Source organism: Tauraco erythrolophus, chromosome 2 (assembly GCF_009769465.1).
Source record: "Tauraco erythrolophus isolate bTauEry1 chromosome 2, bTauEry1.pri, whole genome shotgun sequence".
Classification (NCBI taxonomy): domain Eukaryota; kingdom Metazoa; phylum Chordata; class Aves; order Musophagiformes; family Musophagidae; genus Tauraco; species Tauraco erythrolophus.
The window spans coordinates 106,955,203-106,981,077 of record NC_141466.1 but is presented as its reverse complement, the minus strand read 5'-3'; the positions used below and the strand labels follow the sequence as shown (position 1 = coordinate 106,981,077).

Sequence of the window (25,875 nt, the reverse complement as noted above, 5' to 3'; positions counted from 1 at the left end):
GTGAGTGTGTGACACTGACACAAGTGTTTTGGCACCAACACTGTACCAACTTTTTTCCCCTTAATCTTAAACTTTCTCTTGTTAAAACCCTATTGTAAAACTTTAAATGTCATTAATCAACTTTTATACTGCTGTTCTTTGGAAGTTCTTGAAAGTGCGACTCTTCTCCAAGGTGGTGGGAGACAGCCATTTGCACCAGTTTACACTAATTTGCCTTTGGGTGTGTATGTGAACTTTATGTTGCGCTTATGGATGCTGTGCTGGATGCACAGACCCTGATAGAAAAACCAAGTCTTTCTCTGCTGCTGTAGCATTACATTCACCCCCCACCGCACCCCACCCCCCCCCAGTACAATTAGCTGTTTTGCATCACAGCTTGTTTTACTAAGCTGTTGACTCGTAAAGGGGCAGGATTTGGGAGCTGAGCTATTATGAACTCCAGAATCAGCTTTGGCAGAACCTGCAGTGGCATACCATGATGGGCAAGTTGAGGTACTGTTTCTGAGCTTTTTGAGATATTTCCATCTTTGGTAGCCATATTGAAATGAGTAGTGAATTTGGGTGTTTCTGCTGTTTAGAAAGTCTGCAGAGGTCTGGTGCAAATCAGTAAGGATGTGGATTTTCAGTGGAAAGCACTTTTTAAATTTATTTCAAGGTAGAAAAGAAATGTAGCATCTTTGACTTCTTGGAAGTAGGTAATGGCAGAGACTCACTGATTAAATCTTGCACTGTTCAATTCTGATTGCTTCTTCTTTATCTTCTGCATGGAGATATCACAGTGGCTATTAATTCTCATTGCAGGAGAATCAATGTAGTGGTTCAGTGTTTGCCAGCTGAGGGGTGCCTGGCTGATGCTCTTCTTGAAGTACCTATGAGGGACAGAAGGACTTGGTCAGTGAAGAAACTCCTTTCCTTCCCCACTCATCATGTTGTCTAGTTGTTTCTCCGCGTGAAAGCTCCAGCCCTTGGACTGACTTTTTAGACCAGGCAACAGCAATTCAAACACACTGCAGGTATTGGACTGTCGAGTGGGATCCTGGTGATAGACCATATCGTTTAATGACATTGTGGTTTGTGTTACTTGAACTGAGTAGCCTTCATCAGGCATACTTTGGCTGTAACTTAGAGGGATGAGGAGGTATGGACACTGGGAGGTGGCACGAGTTTTAGGAATGAGATGTATTGCACATAAAGCCAATACAAAGGGTTTGTGCCTAGAAGCTGAACATCAGAGGTGATAGCTAGGTTCATCTCAGCCCAGCACCTGTAATCCAGCTACACTTGTGTCGCCTCGCAGCAATTCATGTAACATACAGCTGGGAAGGCAGGGCCAGATTGTGGCTTTCCTGAAAGCAAGGAGAAATGTATGGATTGTTAGCTTAGAGAAAGCAATGAAGAAATGAATACTTTAGCAAGAAAACACTATACCTCTGGTGGAGTGAGTCCTATGGCAACGTTGATGCTACACATTTTTCAGAATACCTCAGATCTTTTAAATTTGAGTACTCAAGCACAGCCTTGTAGCAATTGTAATAATTTATATGCCTATAAAAATTTCCATTCTGATTTTGTAGCATGTTTTCATCCAGTCTGTTCAGAACAGTCTAAGTGACTGTAAATGCAGTGAAAAGGGAAACTGGGTGTTTCCATGCAAATGTGTGCTATATGGAAACATAGAGCTGATGCTGTCCTGCTAGCTTAACGTTTAGTGCTCGAGGAATGAGCAGAAATAACTAATGCAGAAACTATGTTGTCTTAATGGTGGATTATTGGAACTAGTGACACACACACACACAAAAAGAAGGAATTTAGCTTTTTGTGTCTGTAAAACAAGTCTTTCTACTTGCTTAATACTTCAGTTTGCTCTGTTTTGTGGTTCTGGTCTTTTGGGGCACTCAGAAGCCCCATGCCGTTTGGCTTGTTTCAGCTGAGGGTGCTCTGCAGCTTGAAGTATCAAGCCTCAGGGTAGAAAGATTGCTTTTCGGAACTGAGAAGCATTTTAAATTGATGACACTTTTACAGTTAATACCTTTCCAGAAGACTGAACAGCAGCAAGCCTACAGAAGCCAATTCCTTTATACATTGCCTTATCCCTTGTGATTGCTGTGACGATTAAATAACTTCAGAGTAGAAAAAGTTTGAATGGCATTTGCCTTGAGCATTCTTGTGCAGTGCTTTTCTAATGAGCTCCCACACTGCCAACTTGAAACTTCTAGTATTTAAAGCTTTCTCTGTGATTTCACTCTTATTTTAATGTTGATGAAGTAATGGGTTTTTTAAAAGACTGTTATTAACAGTTGTCCTTTTTGTGTGGAATATGAAACCACGAATTAAGGCAAGTAAAAGTTTATAGTCATTACAATTTAATTCTGTTCTAACTTTAGTCTAGTGGGAAGCATGAGTCTATCAGACAGTACAAAGTTAGTATAATACAGGAAAGAAAAAAAACCCTGATAATGAGCACTAGAACGTTCCAAAATATTTTTTCAAACACTGCACAAAATATTTATAAATGTTCATGAAACTGCTGTGACAACGTATGCCCACTATCATACTGCTGTTGGAAACACTGAAGAACATTGCTCCTCTTCTAAGGCTGAGGAAGAGGAGATTGTATGCAAGTACCAGCAGAGGGAGTCAGGACTGGGCATTAACTGCTGGAGTCTTTCGGATCACAGCGGTCATCATCTGGAAGGGGAAACATAGTCTTAATGTGTGGGGTGGAATATAACAAGACTTCCTTTAAGAATCTTCTGTCTTCTGTGTGATACATGTATGTGTTTTCTCCCTCTTGTTCTTGGATTAGGAACATGAAAACCCAGTCCTGAGTATCCTGGTTTGGAATTCCTGGCAGTGATTCCAGTCAAAAATGGTTTACTAAGCAATTTCCCTCTTTCCTGTGCCTTTCTCAGACTACACTTATATGCAGCATGGAATAGGGTAGCATTAAAAACTATTCAGGATTTCACATCTCTGCCTTGTCTGTGGTAGAAAAATAGCATCGAATAGGAAAGGCTCCTAGCAAAATAAAGCCACACAGCTGGGGAGGAAAAATGGTTCAAGATGTTGGCAGCATACTCAGAAGAATCAGTATCTTCTCTCCTTCCAACTGCGGAGCAGTGATCTCTAGATGGATGGATGCTGTCCCTGATGGCACAGTGATTAGGATAACTTGGGCAAGTGAAAATGCTGTTGAGAGATTTGTGGCTGTGCAGAAGCACTTGAAGTTCTTTTCTGCCAATCTGCAGAGTAGCACAAAGGACTTTATCCCTTCCTTTACACCCTGCTTGTGACAACCTGTTTACTTAGGCTTCGCATGAAGGATACTGTTAGGACCCAACATTTTTGTTCTCTTTAGTGCCCTCTGTAATAATCTCTCTGGATTTGTTGTCTGGTCCTCTTGGCTTGTTCTGAAGTGTTTATTCTTTCATCTTTCTGACTTATTGCTTAAGCTTTCAGCGTTGAAAAAATGGAGAAAAGTAAATAAAAATCATAGAGTATTTGCTTTAAGATATGAAAAATGAGCAATTTATTTTCATTAGCCTCTAGCAAAGACAACATTCTCACTGTACTATTTGTTATTACAGGCACTGTGTTTCTCTGGTCTGACTTGCACAGTCTGAAGTGTCTTGCATTACAGTCACAATGCTGACGCACTCTTCAAACAAAGCTTTTGGGGATGCGTGTCAGCCACAGCTCTGCGTACTACTGCTGCATTTTACCTATTGATCTTAGTGCATGTCTCCTAACTCAAACAGTTTCTTCATTAAGCAGGCCTTTGGTACGATTTCTTTTTCCTGAAGAAATGGAGATTCACCCAGAGACAGCGTTTCTGTTTTCTCCTGGGAGCTGGTTACCAAATGTTCAGAGAGAATCAGTGCTTGTTAGCCTCTAGAAGCTGCAGAAGGTTCTGGACACAGAAAATAGATGCTGTGGCCTGCACAGGAAATAAGCTAATAGGCAAAGGGCAAAGCAAAAGGTGGAAAAAAAACCTGCTGCTTATCTCATCAGTGTGGAAAAATACCGCAAGTACAGTGTGGGAGCCAGTGCATGGGGGAGAGGACCTGAGCTGGCAGGTTTGGGCTGAATTCCCAGCTCTATCAGGCACTCTCCCGTGTGACCTTATGCAAACTGCTCCGAGTCTCCTCTTTGCTTGCCTTGCCTAACTCTGTGTCTTAATTGTACAGAATGTCTTTTACTGTGCTCTATACATATCATACCACTGTGTAGCTATTCCCTCCCTCTGCAGGGCTACCAATGTGTCTTTCTGACTTCGAAGATATTGGTATCAGTAAAGACAAGCCTGTCCAGAAAACTGGGCATTTAAACTCTTTCTGTATTTATCACCAGTTCAGCTGTTGTCTGGTGCTTTGTGTTCCACGTTCCTAACCTCACCTACTTTCCTTTTCTGCTCCTCCATCCCCATTGTTACTTATTTAGGCTTGCATCCCTGTCCCTCCCTTCCTCCTCTCCTCCAACCTGTGAAAGCTTGCTGTTCTCTTGACCGTCTAATTTAACTCTGATTCCTTCCTAGTCATTAGGCTTCTCTACTGAGGCCAAGAAGGTCTGGCAGCCTCTTTGATGGGTCTGCTAAGATGTTGATTTAAATTTTGCAGGCTCTGTGATGCAGAGAGACTGCTAAATCACTGCTCCCATGACAGGTTCGTGAAAGGCTGGAAGAAGACAGAGTATTGAGTAGAAAATTGGAAGAGGTGAGAGAAAACAGGAGGGCAGAACTTCTGGAAAGAAGCATGAAGAATAATAGTGGGCCAGGTAGATGACAAGAATTTGACAGGGGGAAATGGTTTAAAGAAGAGTGTGTGTGTATGTGTGTGCACATGGGATAGATGGAGAAAGGCGGGATAGATGGAGAAAGGCAGGATAGATGGTTATCCATCAGAGGAACATTTGTCAGAGGAAGCCAAAACCATGGTGACTAGATCCTGAATTCTCAACATCAGGAGTGATATTTAGGGACAGATTCAAGAGACACTTACCCAGAAAATCTAGCTGTGTGGTTTGCGGGTAGACTCTCTTCTTTAAAAAAAACCCTAAACACTGCCAAGAAAACAACAAACCAAAAACCTAAAAAACTCACCCCCAACACTGAGGCTGTGTACCATTCAAAGCATGTCAAGTGAGCTTGACAGAAAAATATTTTAATAGCCCGGTGCTCATGTGCTGATTGATTACAGCAACAGATCAGAGATAAGTATTCTGTCAAGAATCATTAATATCTGTCAGCTGGTAGTAGCTATGTAATATCAAAAATTCAAGCTGTTGAAAAGCATTCTATCCTTGCCTTGTTCCTAAGACCAGTAAATGAATATTCATGGTAGCACACACAGCTTACAAACGGTTCTTCACTTCGCATAGCTTTTAAAAGATGAGCATGCAGGTTATTACCACAATTTGTTAAGTGCTAAAATGAGTTCCTACATTTTTACTTCTTTGTAATTTGATAATTTCAATGCCTGTAAATGACATGGAATATGTTTACCACAATTGTTTTCCCAACTACTACTATTAGTCTGCAAGTACTGTATAAGCTGTAAGATCTTCTTGTTGCCTCTATCAGTGGGAAGGAAGAATTTAAGAAGATTTGGTAGATGCTATAGGTGATACTGTATGTGGCAGACAACTACAGAGGGCATGTTCTTCAGAACTTAAACAAGGGAAAGACTTGTGATAACTGCAAAAGCTTCTCTTCTGGAAGTCCTCTGATGCGAAAGCTATCCTTGATCTGCAAGAATTATCAGAGAATGCTTCCTTAATGACTGCTTTGGGACTGCTGCGAGATTAGGCTAGATCCAGTGTTGTTGTGTCAGCAGAGAGTGGGTATCTGAACTGTCGGGACTTTTCGTTTTGGAATCTGAAGATCAGGATTTTAAGTTCAGGAGGAGCTGTTGTTTTGATGTTATGTGCCCTTTATCAGAGTGATGAACAGTTTACTCTCAGGTTTGACTCCTGATGATGTGCTAGGGCTAACTTCAACTGAGATTCTGGCTACTTTTACTAATTGTTACAGCCACCTTTTATCCCTGGGGTTCCTAAGACTTTGTTGATACACCCATGTGAAATCACTTAAACCAGTCTCAGAAATTACCTTTCTCATAGGATCTTTCAGGAGTGCTAGGATAGTAGGTGTTCTCCACCTGCTGGGGCTGGCCAAGTAAAGCTTCCTGGAGCGTGCCTGCCAGAAAATGCATTACTCCGTGGAGAGGTGAGAGCAGAGAGCTCTGTGTTTATGGCCAGAGATATCTGCCTCTCCCATTCTAATCAATTACTTTGTGGTTAAAAGGCTCGAAGGATATGGAAATGTTGGGTTCATGTCCCTGCTGTACTTATAGGGACTGGAACAAGTTTAACAGTAAAAACTCTTCTTCTTTCTCCCAAAATACCCAGTTGCTTAAAGGTGAAGGAATTCTACAGGAAAATGGGAGACCTGAGTTCAAGTCTCTGCTCTTGCACTGAGATTTGAAACACAGGCTACTTGTATCCCAGATGTAGATTGATTGCAGGGGAGTACAGTTGCTCTCTTCCTTAATCATTCTTCCCGAAGCAAGGAAAAGCTTTGCCCAACTACTGATGGAGTTGTGTAGCTGCAAATTGTTGACAGAGGTGTTTCATTACCTTTCAGAGTCCTCTGTACTTTCTGTTGGCCAGCTTCCGCTTATTAGCATCCACAAATGCCATTCTTGTGTGCCTCGCTGGTTCAGGCACTGCACAAGCAGTATAGTTCTCTAAAAAGGTCCCAGTGGGATATTACTGCATGATTTCTTCTGACTGTATAAGTTCGTGTATGTGCAAATATATCTGCATTTTGTGCTGGCTTGCTAACAAACTCAACAAAGCACAGAACGCAGCTACCTGACATTTTTGAGATGTCAGATGATTTCTATGTAATCTTTACTTTAAAAAGAAATTAGACAGTATCTCTTATGCAATAACATCTAGCCCTGAATAGAATGATATGTCTTTTCTAGAAGGTAGGTGTGGAACTCCCAGCTGTATGCATGCTTACCTTTACTGCTGCTTTTAGTCCTGCTGAGTTCTAATAAAACAGCAGAGTCAGCCTGGAAGACAAGCGTCTTCCAGACTGGAGCCATAGGAGCAATAATGATTACCCCTTTCTGACAGTTGGGCTATAACCCTCTTCACCACTCCAGAGAAAGGTATTCTTCTCACATGCAGTCATCCGTGGTTTCTCATTAAAAACTCAAAACAGTTGCTTCGGTTATTTTTTGATAAGCCATATGTGTCTTCACTAACCTGTCATTTCACTCGTCAGTGAAGCAGGCCCCCTAGAGAAGCAACTGGCTGTGAGCTTTTCCCATTTCGCATTCCTGTACATGCTGTATGCACCTATTGATTCTGGTCTGCAAGCACATCTGTGATGTGTGTGGGAGGAGCATGACTCAGATCTAGTCATTCCAGTGATAATTATTCTTTAACCACCTCAAATTTGTCTTCATCTGTGAATGTCATCTTTATCTCAGACCACATTGGCTTACTCAACATAATGAAAAACTTCAGTATTCTTATTTGTGACAGGAACACCATTAAATATTTGTAGCTATTTACTGACACCAGAAGAGGGAAGCTTTTGGACCGGTTTGTTCTTAGGTTTGTTTGGCAAGGGTTTGAAAACCCTGGAATACAGTCACATAACTTGTTTGTACTTGTTGCACCCAGAAGTACAAGATGTGTTTGTGCAAGATGAGATTGGCAGGTGTCGACTGAGGAGCATCTTGCAGTCTCTCTTTGGTTGTTGAAGTAACACCACTCCGGGAGCCTGGCTTACCAAGGTTATTGCAGCAGAAGCTTCGGAGCCCGAGCTGTTTGGAAGCAAAGCAACCAGGTACAGCACAGTCCAGTTAAGTGCAGTAGCTTTAGGGGCTTAATTTCACAGAAAAGTTGATCTGAACTGAGGACTAATTGTTGTCTTTAACTCGGGTATCCATTCGTTTGCAGTGTGACTGCTTGGAGAAAAGTCAGCTTGAAGGGTGCTAGTGAGCGTAAGTCAGATAAGCTACAGAAGACCCAGGCTTAGTCTCAATTACACACTTTCTCATGTTTTGAGGGTTTTGTTTAACTAGTTTTTGGTTTGGGGACAATGCAGTTAATCCAAAGAAATTACTTTCCTCTGGAATCTGTGGGACAAGGGATGTGCAATTTTTACATCAGCGGGCTGGGTGAGGCCAGCACTTACCACCCACCTCTGGTTCACTTCACAATGAAACCATAGTACCTTCATCCCACTCTGCTTTTATATTGGGATGATTTATAGGCATTAAAATTTTACTTTTTCTTTTGTTCTCGGAGAAGACAAAGCCTAAAAAAAGACTGTGATGTACTTGCTACATAGGCAGCAAAAGCTTTTGTAAGTCAGTGGATGAAAGTTAGTGTTTGAAGAGAGCTGCTTTGTCTTAGTATTTCTCCTAACTGTGACCTTAACTTTAATCACAGGCATACATGCTCACACCTGTGGAGTAGTGTTTAAAGCCTGTGTTTAGCTGCATAGCTGAGTTGAGGTTTTAAGCCTAATGAGAAGTGAGATCACTGTAGCCTCAGGGGAGGCCTTGGGTCCTCTCTCCTTGTAGTCTTACTGGTGGATTCAAATCTGAACATACTCAGCAAGAAATGCAGCCAACTACCAACTTCCCACTTGGGCTCTCTGGTGGGAGTAGAGGGAATCTACCTGAATCCATTTATTATTTGGAACAAAGGATTACTCCACGTATCTCACTCGAATATAAGATACCTTATTTAAATGAGGTCTGGAGCAATGACCAAAAGGAATGCCACTGGAGAACACTGCTTGGGCAGTTGTTGGCACAGGACTTTAGCCATCAGACTCTTGCATCACATCGATGATGAGGGGAAGCGCAGTCCAGAATTTTGTATGCGTAATCGCTAGATGATGGCTTTGCTGTGCAAAATTCAGATACAGTTCTGAACTCTCAAAGGCCACAGGTAGGTTTTTGTAAAATTAGGCTCAGGAATGGGCCTGAGCCAGCAGTACAAAGCCCAGCAGAATGTGTGGAACTATTGTAGGGAAAGGCCAGAATGTTTAGATAAAAGACAATCTCCTTGAGCCTCTCTAGATTTTCCTCCTGCAAGGCTTTGTGGAAAACACAATACAAATCATAGAGGAAATAAGGTAAACAGGAACCATAAAAACTACTGTATGTAAGCAGTTTTCACATGAAAAGAGACCAACTTTTCCTTTTTATTCACTCCTTTAATCTTTTCCAAACTGTTGTTTTTGTGTGTGTGTGTGTAGCTCTATTTCAGTAATAGATTTTTTTAAAATATTGGAGTTTGCTTCTAACTGGGAGTAACCATTTCAGTTAATTTGAGGGTAGATAAAAACCAGCTTTCAAACCAAAAGCCTTCATATTGGTGCAAGTCAGTAAAAACCTGGAAGCAGTATCTGGAGATTTAATTTTAACCAAGTAATTGAAAATGGCCAAGCATTACCCTGTATAAATTGTAGAAGAAAAATGATGCCCTTAAATGGCTCAGTCGTCATTTAAATGCTGATCTGTTCATTAGTGCTGGGAAATGAAATGGAAATACATTTCAATTTTCTAGACAATTTAAATTTTATTGTCCATAAAATTCTACAAAACAGTAAAATAGTGTCCTTTCTTGCAAATTGCAGAGGATTTAATCAGATTTTGCCATTTTAATAATTCTCGTCATGGTAAAACCTGCCAGTGAATACACTGAGCTGAAGTCATCCCTTGTTGATAATAGTGTCCCACTGGTGAGCCTGGCCTCATATGTTTGGAATACAGATGGTTTTTGCAGCTGTAATCTGTTTGTACAGTTAGTTTCCTCTTGATAATCAAATTGGCTTAGTCTAGAGCAAGGCTTAGCATTCACTGAAGTACACATGCTTAAAACATAAAACATCATCAAGATCCTGCTCCACATTTAAAACTCTTTATGACCCTCCTGAAGGTGTTCTGATAAATATCTTGTTCTTTACAGGAATTGTAGTTGTTTTTACTAGTTGTGAAAATCAGTACATTTCCTGGACATTCTGTCTTACCTTATCAGCAATGAACCTGTCTTATGGGGGATAAAACATGGAGAGGTACCTGGAAAGTGCCATTTCTGTGGAATTTTCTTCCTTTATCTCTACTCTTTCCTTTGAGTAATCATGCTGATGTTTCCCCTTGCAAATCTTTTTGCCTGTTGCTATCCCATATTGTTGTGCTTTGACCGAAACAAAATTTGCTTCTGCAAGGAGCTTTCTGTGGACTCATCAATTAAACTGTAATGGTTCTTTGAAAGTCTTTTTGGTTTCAAGGGCTAAGGCCCTAATTTCAATTAATTACTGGGCATTCTTGTGTTTGCAGTTAGTCATGGCTGTCTGGCAGGTTTAAGAATTTACCTGTAAGTCAAAGCAGAATATATAATCTTCGTATCTGGTTTATCCTGTACCTTTGGATGTAAAATGAAGTTACTTTGTTGGGACTAACCAGTCAGTGGAAGTACAGGGCCTTGCAGAAATATTTATGCCTTCAGATAATTTAAGTGAGAAGAGTCAGGTGAACTTGTTGGTCTGCAAGTGCTGTTTGTTTACAGAATAAAGAACAAGTGGCAGTGTTTTCCTGAAGGTGAGAGAAGTTCGTGGTTGGGGATTTCAAAGTCTCCCTGTATCCAGAACGCCCTTCTCTTTAACTCCTTTCAGCGTCATGCTTGCGTCGTCTTCTGTTGACTTCCCTTTACAGCACAAGTGTAATGTATGCCCAGACTCTTATTCCTTAATTTTGCAACCAAGACGACATCCAAGTCCTCACAGGCTGGTTCTGACTTGTTGTGCATCTGATTCCTTTAGTAATCTGCTCTTCTGCGAGCATATTGGCTGCAACGGAGTCTGCATCTGTCATTAAATCCCCCTCTGGATGGCTCTTAGTGCCTTTCTGTGCAAATATAATACTAAACTGTAGCTGTCAAAACAAATCAATGACGAGTTTTGTGAATCAGGATTTTTGCCATTTTACTTGTTTGAACACTTCCTAATTTGCCACAAAATCCAGACTTTGCAATGTTAATTAGTGAGATTGTGTTAACTTAGTCAGGTGCTGCTGTACGGAAGTAGGAGCCTTGGCCTTGGAGGTAACAGGCGCCCTTCTTTTGTACGGCTTGCCAGTGGGGCCTTCGTCCTCTCTTTTCGTAAGCAGGCTCTTGTATCCAAGAATGCAGCCTTTCGGAGAGTGCAAACTGGTGTTGGCCCTTTGCTGTGAGCTTAGAGAGAGCTGTTTGTGTTGGAGAGCTTTCTTGCAGGGCTGATGCTGAAGTTTGTTTTGTTGGCTTTTATTCACTTTGGCTCTAATCGCTCCTCTGATCAGTTTGGTCTGTGTGTTCTCCCATGCTGTTTATCTCAGCCCAAACATGCTGGAGGAAAAAGCAAAACCTGTTAGAGATTTGTGCTGCCCACGATGCCCAGGCTTGTGAAATTCTTGTAGAGCCAAAACACCTGTGATTGCTGCTACCAGCTGTGTGGGTGCTACCAAATCAAATCAAAATAAAAAAACCTTCAGTTTTGAAGCATCGTTAGGGATGCTGGAGTGCAGTATCTTTGGAAGGTTTGGTGTTTTACCAACACTTACCTTTCTTCTTCCATATTAAGCCTTAAATAGGCAAAATGTAAGGAGGTTATTTACAAGTGGGTCTGTGCTGCTGTAGTAGCAGTCCACTTTTATTTCGTGGAGTTAGGAAGGGGTGTGAGGAGAGAAGCAGTGGGAGTTGCTTGTGGTGTTTGCTCCATAGCTGTTCTTAACTCTTCCCTTTCTGCCTTTGCACACTGCAGACAGCCTATTTTAAGGTGCACAGATGTTTCTACCACTCTAGTCCTTGGTAGTTGCTTAAGTGGCTTCTTAGAGCAGCTGTTCCCTTGTTTATGTCTCTGACTTTCATTCCATTGCAGTTCTTTTTTTTCTTTTTGGTGATGGAAAGAGGAAAAAAAAAAAATCATGAGATGTCTCTGATGCTCTGTTGTTTAGCCCTTATCAGCTGTCCTCTCACTGGTGACCTATCCTTCTGCAGGGGAGACGTTTCCGTTGTAGCTGGAGCCCAGTGTAGTCCTTCTATGTCCCATCTGTCATCAGTAGGGTGATTTCAGCAAATGTAATGATGAATGTGAGAAGATTTGCAGTAGAATTTGAGTAAGAGTTTAATAAAATTTGCCTGTGGTCTCTCATCTTTCATCCTAGAAGTCAAGTGGTTCTGCTGTGTAGCTTGATGAGCTTGTCCTTCATGGCCTATTGAGGCTTTCTGCTTTGCTCTTTGCCATTGAGTTGATTTTCAGACTTGCCCAACTGGTAGTAGTGTGCCAGTTCTTTGATCTTTGCCATCGCTACTGCCTTGCTTTTGCTTGTGGCGTACCTAAGCTGAGGTGCAAATTACAAGCTGGTGGAGTGAAAGAGAGGAGGGAGGTGGAGCAGTGTATTGGTTCAGTCCGGGAGAATAGAGAGCCATGGGAAGAGCAGGATCTAACAGCCACTAGAACAGCATAGAGGAGAGCTCCTTCTGGGAATTTACTTTCACTTCAAAAAAATGTCTTTTTTCCCCAAGTTGTGAAAGTCAGAAATTGATGTACATGATAAGAAGACAATAGCAATTGTAATCTGTTTTATACCATGTGAAAATGTTATGTAAATATATTGTGAAAAATTCGTAAAGTACATAGTATTAATTAATCTATTAGATTATGGCTGAGTTGTTTACATTTATTTTTGACTTGCTAAATGAAATGCTATCTCTATACATTGTATTAATAAAATATAAAAGTAGATAAAAGATCTGCATCTGTCTTGATAGAAAATGGGGCAGCCTGTTTACATTCTGTACTGTTCTAGAAGGTTGTATAGATGCTCAATAAGTAAATCTTACTTTAGATGCTTTGGTTTCAAGTTGCAAGACTGCAAATAACAATTCTATCAAAACTAGTGCTGTAAACAATTCGTTGTTAGATACCTGTTCAGTTTGGTATTTGCTTGCAGACTGTAATTAACAGTTCAGCATTTTTCTTTTAACTGCATGCTCTCTACCCATAAGTAGGCGTAATTGCTGCTAATCAAGACCCCCAATCTCAAGCAATTATAAGCTCTTACATTGTTCTAATTGCACATTTAAAAACAATGTGTTTTTCTCATATAATTATGTTATAATCCATACAATTATTAATTTTTGCTTTTCTTTTTATCTGATCAATGTTAATTTTGTGTGACCTCACAACAATGTTATCTGAAAAATGCCTTTGAGGCATGCAATTTTTGTGGTTACTTTGCGGTTACGTTTCATCTTCAGTGAGAAGTGATACAGTGCAACAGGTTTTTGGGGCGCTGTTTTCTCTCAGCCATCTATGAACTCAGTTGTTGTAAACTAGGAACTTGTTAGTGAAATGAAAGTGCAATTATACATTTAAATCATCTACTATTTGTAAATCCAGGTGCTTGCTCTTTGAATAGTATTTAGGTGAGCATAGGCTACTCCTTTGTTATGTAAAAGGGGTTTGTTTTGCTTTTTTAATTGTTAATGGAGACAGACAGACTGACTTTCTGGATCAGCTTTCAAGAAAGTGAAAACGAAGGCAGTTGAGTTTTAGAAAGCACTGCAACTCTTGGAGGCAAGATGAAAGAGGTTATTCACTAGTTGATGTTGGTCTCACTTGTTGCTGTATGGTTCTTCTGCACACGTTTTGTATGCAAGGGCTTTGGATGAGTGCATTTTGAACAAATCATCATCAATCTGATGATTCATCTCAGGAACTGCATGCAGCACTTACATCTGTAATTGGGGTAATTGCAAACCTCTCATTCTTACAGATAGAAATTCTTCCTCTTATAATTCTAAAATCAGATCCCAGATCTTTTACTGTGGTAGCTGAGACCTACACTGACTCGTATTTATTTCTCTATTCTTATTTGTTACATCATTAAAAGTAGCAGATGATTTGGTGACCTTTCCAACCTGTGTCTGACCTTCATGATTCACTTGTGCGGGTAATTGGCTATTGAAATTGCTATGCTTTTATCTTTGACGTTATTTAAACACTGCTTTAAATGGGGTGACACAGACTGCATTGTAAATGGGCAGCCACACTGTTGGGGACAATGTGTTTTTCTTTATCTATTGTCAGCAAAGAATATTAATGTCGGGGGGTAGGAGGGGCTCTATCTTTTCTGAGGGATCTTGACATTCATGGAGAGATGTTTGCTGTCTGTTTGATGTGCTGCAGCTTTGTATGCAGTGTTAGAGCGGGCTATTGCTTCTTCTGAAGAAGAAATTTTCTCCTTGGTTGGTGTGTAGGCATGGTTGCTACAGGCTTATTCCGGGACCCAGTTCCTCAAAAACCACTGCACAGCCTCTATCCAGCTGATGCATCCAAGGAAGCTGTTGGGATCTGATTAATTTGTGATCTTTCTGCATGGTGCACTTGTGGCCTTGCTTGAGTTGAATCCATCTCACATGAGGACATTTCCCCCTCCCATCCTCCTATGCCCCTTGAAATACTTTTCCTTAGTTCCTGTGATCCCCTGCACATAGGACTGCTAAGGAGTTAGTAGATTCTATAGAGTCTATAGGGCAACACTACAAACTCTGGCCAAGGGCTCCAGGGACCTTTGGATGTTGGCATATGGCCTGCACTCTTGCTGTTACAAGGCAGTCGTCTAATGTCAGTGTTCCTTCGGTCTTGAAACAAGGATTTGCAGATTTTTCTCTGTCATAAATTGCCCAACTTTCTTCCTATAGTAGAGTGTGTGTTTCTGATTCTGAAATCTTTCTGGGGCTGCAGAATATTTCATTATTCCTTTGAAAAGAAGGAAAGGCACACAGCTAGCTGTTTCTGTGCAGAAGAGGTCAACGTTTAATATGCTAATGTATCTACTCAATATTAGGCTGCAAAAATCCGTGGCTTTAATGTGTCTTTAATAGTAATAAAGTGGTTAGATAATGATAAACTAAGAATTGTAAGTTAGTTTTTTTTTTTAAATAAAAAAAATAATGTAGGCAGGAATAATTTTTCTTGCCAAGATAATTGTCACACTGGAGCACGGTAGCTGCAATTTGCAGTGGAAATTGCTCTACAACTACTCACCTCATAATAATCAAAATGAAGAACCAAATTTCTGGTTTTTCTTTAGGCTTCATGAAGCTGGACAGTAATGGAAGAGAGCGGGGACTCCATTTTACCTTTGCTGGCATAGAAATATACGTCCCAAGATACTGAACCAGCAGGTCTCACTGTTCACCAGAGAGCAAGAGACAGTTGTAACGTGCACAAGTATGGTTGTTGAGAAATCTACAGATAAGAATTTGCTTGTGACCCTCTTCCTAAATCTGTTGCCTGTTATCAGTGCTATACTGGCTGGCAGAATAACGATGTTTGTGGATGCCTTCTGCTGCTGCAGTGTCCTGCCAGTGGGACTTTGTAGTTTCAGAGGCCCTGGGCTCGGTTTCTCTTAGGGAACCTGGTAAAAGTCCATGTAAGTAGGGCCTGAGGTAGCAATGTTGTAGAATTGTGTTTTCATCTGCATATTAGAGAGCAAAACAGGACATAGTTAGGGAAAGCTAATGCTGTTCAAATACAAAATACTCATGGATTGAGGAGTGTTTGTAATATATCTGTTTTTAAAACATTTCTTCATTCTTCAGTACTCATTGCATCAGACTTCCAGGTATGGTTTAGCTCAAGCACAAATTAAGGTTATACAGAGAAATAAGCTGTATGTTTCTGATCACTGTATCCCTATTCATACTCTCCACTTTTTTTTTTTTTTTAAACTGAGTTTGCACATTTTTATATAGATTTTTATACTTGTCTGTACAGAGGGGTAGTTGGAAAAGGGGAGAGCTGGTCTCTACAGGAACTCATAAAAAGAAAAGAAGTCATACAGCATCAAGAAGGAATTCTGTAGAGAATCAGCAGTATAAAGGCCTTGAGCAAGTTTAAGTTTAAATAGCATTTCTTGATCGGGAAAAAGACAGTCGTGTACGTTTCTCTTGCATGTTATCAAAGGTTTTTTTGTTGGTCATAAAGCCCCTAAAGCTTCTTAGTTGGCTTAAGGATATCTGCCTGTAATGCTGACCTGAACATATACCTGCATTCTCAAAGGAATGAATGGGATAAGGAAATGTTTTTTTTTTTTTAAAAAAAAAAGAGAGTGAAGGAAGAAATAAACTGCAAAAAGGAGTATTTAGATAAGGCAAAATAAAATCTTATTTTTTTATAAATATGAATTCTCAATTATTTAATTTTATCTTGAGTGGATCACATATAATGCTGACAATTTGGTGCCTGTTTTGGGGGACAGGAAATGATAAAGAGGAAGAACTTCCTTAGCAAGCCTGAGCACTTACTGGTGGTTATTGACACATCTGCTGTCTGACTGTTCCTCTCCCTCTGCAGTCAGCCTCTCACTTGTCACAGACCTGATTCCCTACATAGGAAAGCTCCCCTTGAGGCTTCTTTTCATTCAGGGCTGGATTGACTGGAAAAGTCTCAGCTGCAGCCTCTGGAAGCCATCAAAATATGACCATAGAGACTTCCACCATCTATTCTGTTTTGGGCTTCAACAGGCAGATCTTCTCAAGTCCTGTGTGTTTTCATATGCTTCGCTCTGCACCTGGAAATACTGCCTTTTTTTCTTTCTCATGTTTATTCTTGAACCCATCTTGATGAACCAGCTGGCTTCATAACTGCATTGAATGAAGTCAGAAGGGCTGTGCAGTGGTCTGCCTTGGAGGGCTCTAGCTTTTGCCTCAGGCCTTGCTGTTCTTCTGCCTGAAGAATATGAAACATAATGCGAGTTTTTATGTATTATTAAACTTACATCTATAAATCACTGACCCATGGTAGCTGTTTATTACATATTCCATCTTCTGCTTTGATGCATTGTTGTTGTCACACTGAGGTGGGTAATGATGACTCGGCTTACTACTGTGGTAATGCACTTAAAGCTTGGAAATCTGTCACTGATGGCATTTCAACACAGCACTATAAACCAGAGATGAAATTTTAAAGTATTTGCTGTCAAGCTATTTGTCTTAAAATTCTTATGTCTTCTATTGTGGTTTCAAAAGGGTTTGGATACTACTGAATTGTTTGATAGACAATGACAAATAGTTGTGTTTCAGGATCTCTGTATTGCAGGACTTGCCATCAGAAAAGTAGGTGATTGTCCTCTATTTGTAGTGCCGAAGGTGGCCTGTAGAATCATAGAATGGTTTGGATTGGAAGGGACCTCAAAGATCATCTAGTTCCAAACCCCCTGCCATGGGCAGGGACACCTTCCACTAGATCAAGTTGCTCAAAGCCTCATCCAGCCTGGTGTTGAACACTTCCAGGGATGAGGCATCCACAGCTTCTCTGGGCAACCTGTTCCACTGCTTCACCACCCTCAGAGGGAAGAATTTCTTCCTTAGATCTAATGAAAATCTCCCCTCTTTCAGTTTAAAGCCATTTCCCCTTGTCCTATCACTATGTGCCCTTGTAAAAAGTCCCTCTCCAGCTTTCTTATAGGCCTCCTTTAGGTACTGGAAGGCTGCTAGAAGGTCTCCGCGGAGCTTTCCCTTCTCCAGGCTGAACAGCCCCAACTCTCTCAGCCTGTCTTCACAGAAGAGGTGCTCCAGTCCTCGGATCATCTTCGTGGCCCTCCTCTGGACCCAGTCCAACAGGTCCATGTCCTTCTTGTGCTGGGGACCCCAGAGCTGAACGCAGTGCTCCAGGTGGGGTTCCACAAGAGTGGAATAGAGGGGCAGAATCACCTCCCTCGACCTGCTGGCCCCTGTTCTTTTGATGCAGCCCAGGATACGATTGGCTTTCTGGGCTGCCAGTGCACATTGCCAGCTCATGTTGAGCTTCTTATCAAGCAACACCTCCCAGTCCTTCTCCTCAGGGCTGCTCTCAATCCATTCTCTGCCCAGCCTGTAATTGTGCTTGGGATTGCCTTGACCCATGTGCAAAAGCACAAATGCTTGTGCTTGTGAGACCTTCCTAACAAAGCACTGATATTGTAAGCGTTTCTGTGGGCCTGGCGTTTCCTGTCTTACAACACAGCGGAACACAGACTGATCATCACAATTTATTATGTGTTATATCTATTGTTTTTCTTCTTTTTTTACAGCCCTTCTGTATGCAACTATTTTTGGTAATGTGACAACCATATTTCAGCAAATGTATGCTAATACAAACAGATATCATGAAATGCTGAACAGTGTCCGGGACTTTCTAAAGCTCTACCAGGTCCCTAAAGGACTGAGTGAACGTGTGATGGATTACATCGTTTCCACCTGGTCAATGTCCAGAGGAATAGATACTGAAAAGGTAAGTAAATTAAACTGCAAGGAAACAAGTCACATCCTGAAAGTGTTTCATTAAAATAAACAGGAGGTACTTTCTTAGTAAATATGACAAATATTCTTTAAATAGTTCCAAATGATGGCTTCCCTTAATTTTAAACTTTCAAATGCAGTATTTCACCTATTCTGTTATGCTGACATACATTAGTGGTAAAAGTATGTATGTTTTTCTGGTGATAAGGTATAAAATAATATAAAAATGATGAAGGAAAGAGCTTGGTGTTTGGTAAGTAATGAAGATAACTAAATAAAAAGTCCCAAGTTCTATCACGACCTCAGAACTTCTTCAAATGAGCTTTTTTGCAATGTTTCTGTTGAGTGAGTTTGTTTGCAGCTCTGTGGGCCTGAACACAAAGTAAAAATTTGTTTCTTCATAGTGTTTCAATATACTATTTTGTGTGCAGGTTAAAGATATTACTGAAAGCTGGAAGTCATTACTGTAATAATAATGTATTGTTTGAAATCTGCCTTATGTGAGGCAAATATTATAATCTGAATCCATTGAATTTACCAGTAAATTCTCGTTGTGTCTTTTAAAAGAATAAATAGCCCTTCACCAGAAGAAATGTACAAAACCAGCTACTCGCTGCTTTCGTATTAGTTGCCAGCTTTTATGGAAATTGATACTGTTTTTCTTCTGCTCGTAAAGAGACGTGATTTGTGGGGAGGTTCATTCAGGAAATCATACCCGTACTCTGGTTACCAGCCTTCTGGGTTCGTGGCTTAATTTGGTATTCAGAGCTGTAGATGATGCTGTTAAAGAGCAAACAATCTCATTTCTGTCTAGCTGCTAAAGCATCGTTATGCAAGTGAAGAACAGATGTGGCCTTGCACTGGGCTGCCTGGAGACCAATGGGTACACACGGTACTGTTTGCTTTCTAGAAAGGTCTTCAGTGTATCTGTCATTTAAATCCCAAACCGTGATTCAGGGAAGCACTGTCCGTCATACCAGCTTTTGGAAAGAAATAGTGTTTTAGTGCTGGATAGCGCTGATCAGAAGCTACTCTGCCTGTTTTCTCACAAAATATCTTTGCGCGGGGTTATGGGTTTTGAGGTAGGTGCATTTGGGGAAGGTGGAGAGACAGCATCTGAGGATACACAATGAATGCTGGTGCTTTCATTCACCCCCCAGGACAAGCTTCTCTCATCACTTTAACCAAGCAACAAGAAAAAACTGCTATGTAAAACATATTTGTTTTAGCTTATCTTCAAAGTTAATTCGTGGCTTCCTCTGTTAAGGAGAAAAAGGCTTTAAGGATGCCTTTGGAGACAGCAGAATAACCAAACCAAGCACAACTCTCTGCAGCCTTGGAGAATTATCTTAATAAATGGAGGGGAAAAAAAAGTCTCCAATTATCAAGACATCAAAGAGCTTATTATAATGCTGATTTCAATAACTGGTGTGTTCGTAGCTGAACTGCCGGTAGTGATGACGGTAAAACCAAGAAATCAACTTTCATCTGCCTAGCAAAAACGAGCAGATGTAAGACTGACTAACGGCTGTGCCAATCCATAAACTCTCAGGTCTGAGCTCTGTTAGTTTGATGCCTGTGTATAACTTCTAGGATGCTGCGCAATGAATAAAACATGTGTTGCTCCTGTGACAGAATAGTGGTGGTTGTGCTGCTGTGTAACGCAGTGCAGCTTTCTACAGATGAGGCAGATATTTAAGGATGAACTTAATACAGAATCAATCTTCTCACTCTTTTGTAGGCCACAAATTTGTCAATTCAGTGTTAACTGCAGGCATGCCAAGTGAATAATCAGCTAAAAGCAAAGTCTGTAAGTCTAGAAAATGCCAGTATAACAAAATTTAACCAAGAGCTGCTGAAAGATTCTAAAATTAATCCATGAAGATATGTTTCTTACCTCCCATACAAATGAAAGTCTTCTGCCATTTGCCTGTAACTCTCAAATGTCTTAATTGCTTTAATTTTTGTGAAGTCTGGAGACAACTTCTCTAAATGGAGAATGGAAAATGAGTTAACTTCCTTTTAGACTCAGAAACCGAAGCATTTTTGGAGAAGTGCCTCATGTAAAATATTCTCTTGTATTTTCAGGTTTTCTTCCTACTATTTCTATTACAACAACCCTTTTCGTGCATGATATTCAAGTAACTGTGAAGCGCGCACGTGTGTGTAATTCCAGTAGCAAAGTTTGGCAAGCATTTGCAAATACAAAATATTTTTGTTGCCAGAGTAAATGAGGTAATTGCAAAGACAACTATGGCCACCGCCTGTGTTCCATGTTAAATGTTGGTCTTGCTGCCCCAACCCGTTCCTGTGACCCTGAAAAACTGACAACTGTCGGGTTCAGCCGCTGCTCCCTGCGGGGCAGCCAAGAGACTCAAGTGCTATAGAAATATATCTCTTTCAGAAGTAATATCTGTAATAGCAAGACTGCTTGGAGCTGGGCCAAAGACGATGATATTGGTGGTAGAGTCATTTGCCTTTGGAGCAGCAGGCATTAACACTTCGAACCAGTGCTGTGCGCAGAGTTATGAGCTTGGTTCTCTGCTCAGATCTTGCCCAGAGCTCCATTGCGAGGTGTAGGCATAGCCATTGTGCTTCCTGCGTTACCTTTATGTTTTTCAGGAGTGTTTGCATTGAAGCAGCCATCTCTCTCCATCCAGGAAAATGGGTAGGAGTAACTCTGAAGCCCACTCAGAGTGCTTCTTATTGGATAGAATAGTTATTACTGGGGAAAAAAAAAAAATGAGACAGGCTTATACTACTCAATGTTTTTCTCAAATAATACATCCTGAGATGTACTTCATCACAGACTATCCTTCAAGCATTTTGTCATACCAAAAACCCTGTTCATGTTACATATTTCCAGTGTTTTTGCCAGGAACTTTTAATCTGTACGTGCAGTAGTAATTCTGTATTCTTTCCACTCAGCTGTCTGTATTATATTAAAAACCTTCAGAAATGGCCCTCACTGATACCCGCTATGCTAAGTGTCATTTTATGTACCCTTAGGAGCACACATCCTGAATTGTCATGAGCAACATTGCATTTGGAGAAGATAAAAAGTTATCCAACACTGTATCATACCTTAAAGTCTCTCTCTTGTGTGAACAAAAAACTTGTTACTACCACTGAGGGGTGAATTTGAATACCTGCAAATCTCAATATTACGAGTGAATGAAATTTTTAATAACCTTTTTTTTTTTTGCTAAAGGGATATGAGATTACACTTCTACTCTATACAGTATTCTCTCACTTGGAACATATAATTTGTGCAGACCTTTCATGGAATCTGCCTATTGAAAGACTGATCTACCCTCTAGAAACAATCCTTCAGGAAGCTTTTCTCCACCACTTTCTGTACTGTTGTGCTCTCAGTTTTATTGTCTTAAAAACCTGAGGCCTTATCCTGGTAATTCAATATCCAGCGGAGCATGTTGCTGAGATGAAAACATTATTTTCCTTCAGGTATTGTAAAGCAGAATAAGTTATTATTGTGGCTTATGTGTGTAAATCTTATAAAAATAAATGTACGGACTGAGATTAGAAATTTTCTAAGAAGGAGAAAAGTAGTTCTTAAACCCTGTGTAGTAAAATAGGGATAATAGGCACGTGTGAGCCGTGCACAGGAATTGATTGACGGATTTCCTCCTCAGGTTTTGCAGATATGCCCTAAGGACATGAGAGCAGATATCTGCGTGCATCTGAACCGCAAAGTTTTCAAGGAGCACCCGGCCTTCAGGCTGGCGAGCGACGGGTGCCTTCGAGCGCTTGCCATGGAATTTCAGACGGTGCACTGTGCCCCGGGAGACCTGATCTACCATGCTGGCGAGAGCGTCGACAGCCTTTGCTTTGTGGTTTCGGGGTCTTTGGAAGTAATCCAGGATGATGAAGTCGTTGCTATATTGGGTGAGTTTCACTGCTGATAACATGCATTGTGCCCAAATATAGATGCATAGAGCATTTTTATAGCCTCTTCTACTCAAGCACTTGACTGAAGCTTTTTAAAGAATAAGTTAAGTTAGGTTTGCCGCAGCCCGGTGAAGTATACTTTAATGAACTTGTCAGCTGTATGGTGTTAGATGTTTATTGTCTGGAAAAATTGAGAGATGAAAAAAACTTGCTTAATGTCATGGAGGAGCATTGCATGGAGTCATTGACTTGTCCTTCCTGTTCCACATAGGTAAATAGGGAGGGCAATCATCTCATCTCCAGATTGCTTCAACCCTATTTCTTTTTGTCAATGAAAACTGTATTTGAGCATTGAGATTCTGGTCATTCTTGGGGTTTTCCCTGTCTTGCCACATCTCTTTTCATTAGAAATTCCATTGAGGACTTCAGGAAACTTATTTTTAAAGTGCCTGGCTTCTCTGCCTCCCTCCCATCCCCCAAAAATAACCCACTTTTGCTGAAAACTTTCCAATTAGGTTTATTTAAGATATCACATTGAAATGTTTATCTCTTTTAAAGTCAAAGTAATATAAAAATTTAGAGCTGATTTGTGTTAACTTGAAATGACAGCTTTAGGGTGGAGGCATTAAAAAGAAGCTGATAGTGGGGTGAACAACATTCTGAGGCAAAGCTAGGAGAAAAGAGTGTGATAATCCAATAGATGTAGATGAATCATGGGGTGGCTGGAGCACTGAGGAGGTGATACTTATCATTTGATTCTGTCAGACCCTTTTGTGATAAGGTAAATTCTCACGGTGGCTTAATCCAGTACCTGTCACTCATAGCAGTCTGGAAAAAGAGAAGTAAACAGCTTGGTAATCTTACTCTTTCTGAGCACATACACTCAGCTCTCCTAAGAGGAATGTCTACTGGAAAATGAGGGGGCTAATAAATATGCTGAGTTCAGTTTTCCTCTGCTTCTGAACAGGATTGCATATATAGCATAGCATGAATTTGGTGAATCAAGTTCATAATATTTTGTGCCACACAAGAAACTAAAAAGGTGAAAAATAGGAAGATAACTGGTTCTCTTTTGTTCTGGAATCACCTGTGCTGTTCAGTGCTGTATGATACTAGGAAATTCTGCTTTTCTAAGTTGCATGTCAAGAACATACTACCTTTTGCCATATTGAACTCTCATGAATTAACATGGCAAACGTAGAACAAAATAAAGGCTCTCAGTTTGTGTCACCGTTCATTCCATAATGCCTTCTCCTGTGTCCATCATGAGATGAAAACCTCAAAACATCTTGCTGCTCTCTTTAATCAGTATAGGTAAAAAGCATTGAAATAGGTTTTTTAAAATGTCCTTTAAAGATACACATTTTCTCCTTATCTTTCCTAGTAACTTCCGTGTTTTATCATATTAGTCACCTTAGAAAGCACTTGGCCTAGATTCCTTGAGAAATTAGTGTTAAGGAAACCTGAACCCCTAATCTCTGCTGCTGCAGAGTGATAGCTACAGATAAATGAGGCTGATCATTTGGTATCTGAATGAATAGAAATATTTTGTTATTGCTCTTCTCCTGAGACAGTAACTATTGATCCTGTTCTCTCTAGACCTTTATTTTTCTTTACGGAATTTGGAGTCAGTTCTCTGGCTCACACTAAAGTTGATGAGCTCTGTTATTTTCTTTGTGAATATTGTAATCAGAGAGGAAAGTAAAATGAAGTGAGATCTGTTTGTGATTCTCTGAGATTTCGTTTTGGATAAATATGTATCGATTTTTGTGTTTCAGTTTCTGTATTAAGGAATCCCTTTCCTTCCACGTGTGTGTACCTTCCTCCCCTAGGCTGTGAAGCCTTCTGTTGAAGGTTTCTCTATCCTGATAAGAAATGATGTGGTTAACTAAGTTTTTCGCTATTCTAAATCAATTGGACCTTCTCCTTCAGCATTGCATGATGTAGCCACCACATTACCAAAGGATGCTGCAGGAGATGGGTCAGGATTTCCTCTCTAACTTCTTTGTACTCTCAATTTTCTTATCTGTTGAATAGCGATGATTTTTTTTTTTAATTTCATGTTCAGCTAAACTTGTCAAGTTCTTGATAGAACTACAGCAGACAAAATGAAGCATTACAAGGGAAAAAAAAAGTCTACATTGTACAAGAAACGTGATTGTTACTGATCATTCAGCCAGAACAGCCTATGCCATTGTTTACCAGTCACAACTAAGCATAACTGTGAACATCAGGCATGTAACGTGGTTTCATGTGAGGAATTCCGTAGGGTAATTTCAGTTATGAGGTATGTTGAAAAGGCCATAATCTTCTCTCAGACACTCTTGAAATAAAAATTAAAAATAAGTGCATAAATTATTCAAGGTGAGTTATTTGCTCAGCTTTAGCTGTCCCTTAATAAAGCAGCCTTTGCAATTTCCAATGTAGCCGGTATCTTCCTTACAGTAGAGGAATAAATTCACATCTCTAAATTCATCTGTGTGACTACTGTACAGCATTATATAAACCAAAGGCAAGCTACACTTAATCCTTAAAAGATCCAATTCATATGAAACATTTTCAAATTCTCAAATCATTTAGCCTTGCCGACTAGCATATTAAAGTGTATTGTGTAGCCCTGGAATTTGGAGTGTATTGTGGACACATGCATAATATCCTTACAGATCAGTTCTGTGTAATACCCAAGAGACAGGTATATTCTCAGTTCAGGCTTATGTTCTTATAACAAGGCACTGACTTCAATTGACTTGGATTAATACGAGCACTGAGCTGGAAGAAATTGCATACAGGCCAGCAGTGAAAAAAAGGTACATTTTTTTTTGTGTCCTCAAAGGTTGCCTTTCCCGTTAATTTGACTTAGAGACAAACACAAAAATGAGTAAATTAAAAAAAAAATACTTCAAAATGTTTACAGTAAAAATTTAAAGAAATTGATGCATTTTGTATGAAGCTTGTTTTGTTGGGATGAAAGACGTATTTTTGGATTCTGTCAAAAATTTCTGCTGAAATAAATTACTGATGTTCATGCAACACAATCTTTGGACACAGAAGCAAAAAAGTAGAAAATTACTTTTAAGCCCAGTGATTTATTTATTTGTGATTCATTGTAATACCAATGGGTCCGAAAAGGAAGACATAGCAAGAAAAGCCATTGTATTACTATGGTTTTCTACGTTAATGTGTAAGTGTGTGAGTGGGATTACACAGAAGTGACAATTAGCTAGTGAGAAGCTGCTTGGATGATATACAATTCTGTTTTCTCTAGTTCACTGTTCTTCCATTTACACTGTTGCTGTTGCGTAGGGTGAAGTGCTGACGTACACTCAGCACTTTGTGGAAGATGGAGACAAATCACACAGTCCCTGCCCTGAAGAGAACTGAGCGAAGCACAGGTCATGCAGGACTTCCATTAGGAGACTGATTTCAACTTGGCTCTGCTTTTAACTTTTCTAAGCCTTCCCATTTGGGCTGATGCTGCTTTATCCATCTGAGACTGACATATCTCTTTGAACTACCCTTGCTTAAAAACTTACCCACTTATCCAAATGTGGTTAGAGAAAATGGGTTGGTTTGTCACTGTTGAAAACAATCGACCATTTATGTGTACTTCAT

General features: G+C 40.2%; 1 protein-coding gene across 1 annotated transcript in view; it reads left to right on the top strand.

Annotated features, from left to right (window-relative positions):
• Positions 1–25,875, top strand: part of KCNH1 (potassium voltage-gated channel subfamily H member 1) — a 195,221-nt gene that overhangs the window by 74,224 nt on the left and 95,122 nt on the right. The window contains exons 8-9 of the mRNA XM_086629140.1: positions 18,147–18,346; positions 22,008–22,260. Of these exons, the coding sequence (XP_086485266.1) occupies positions 18,147–18,346; positions 22,008–22,260 (453 nt within the window). The remainder of the gene's footprint in view (positions 1–18,146; positions 18,347–22,007; positions 22,261–25,875) is intronic.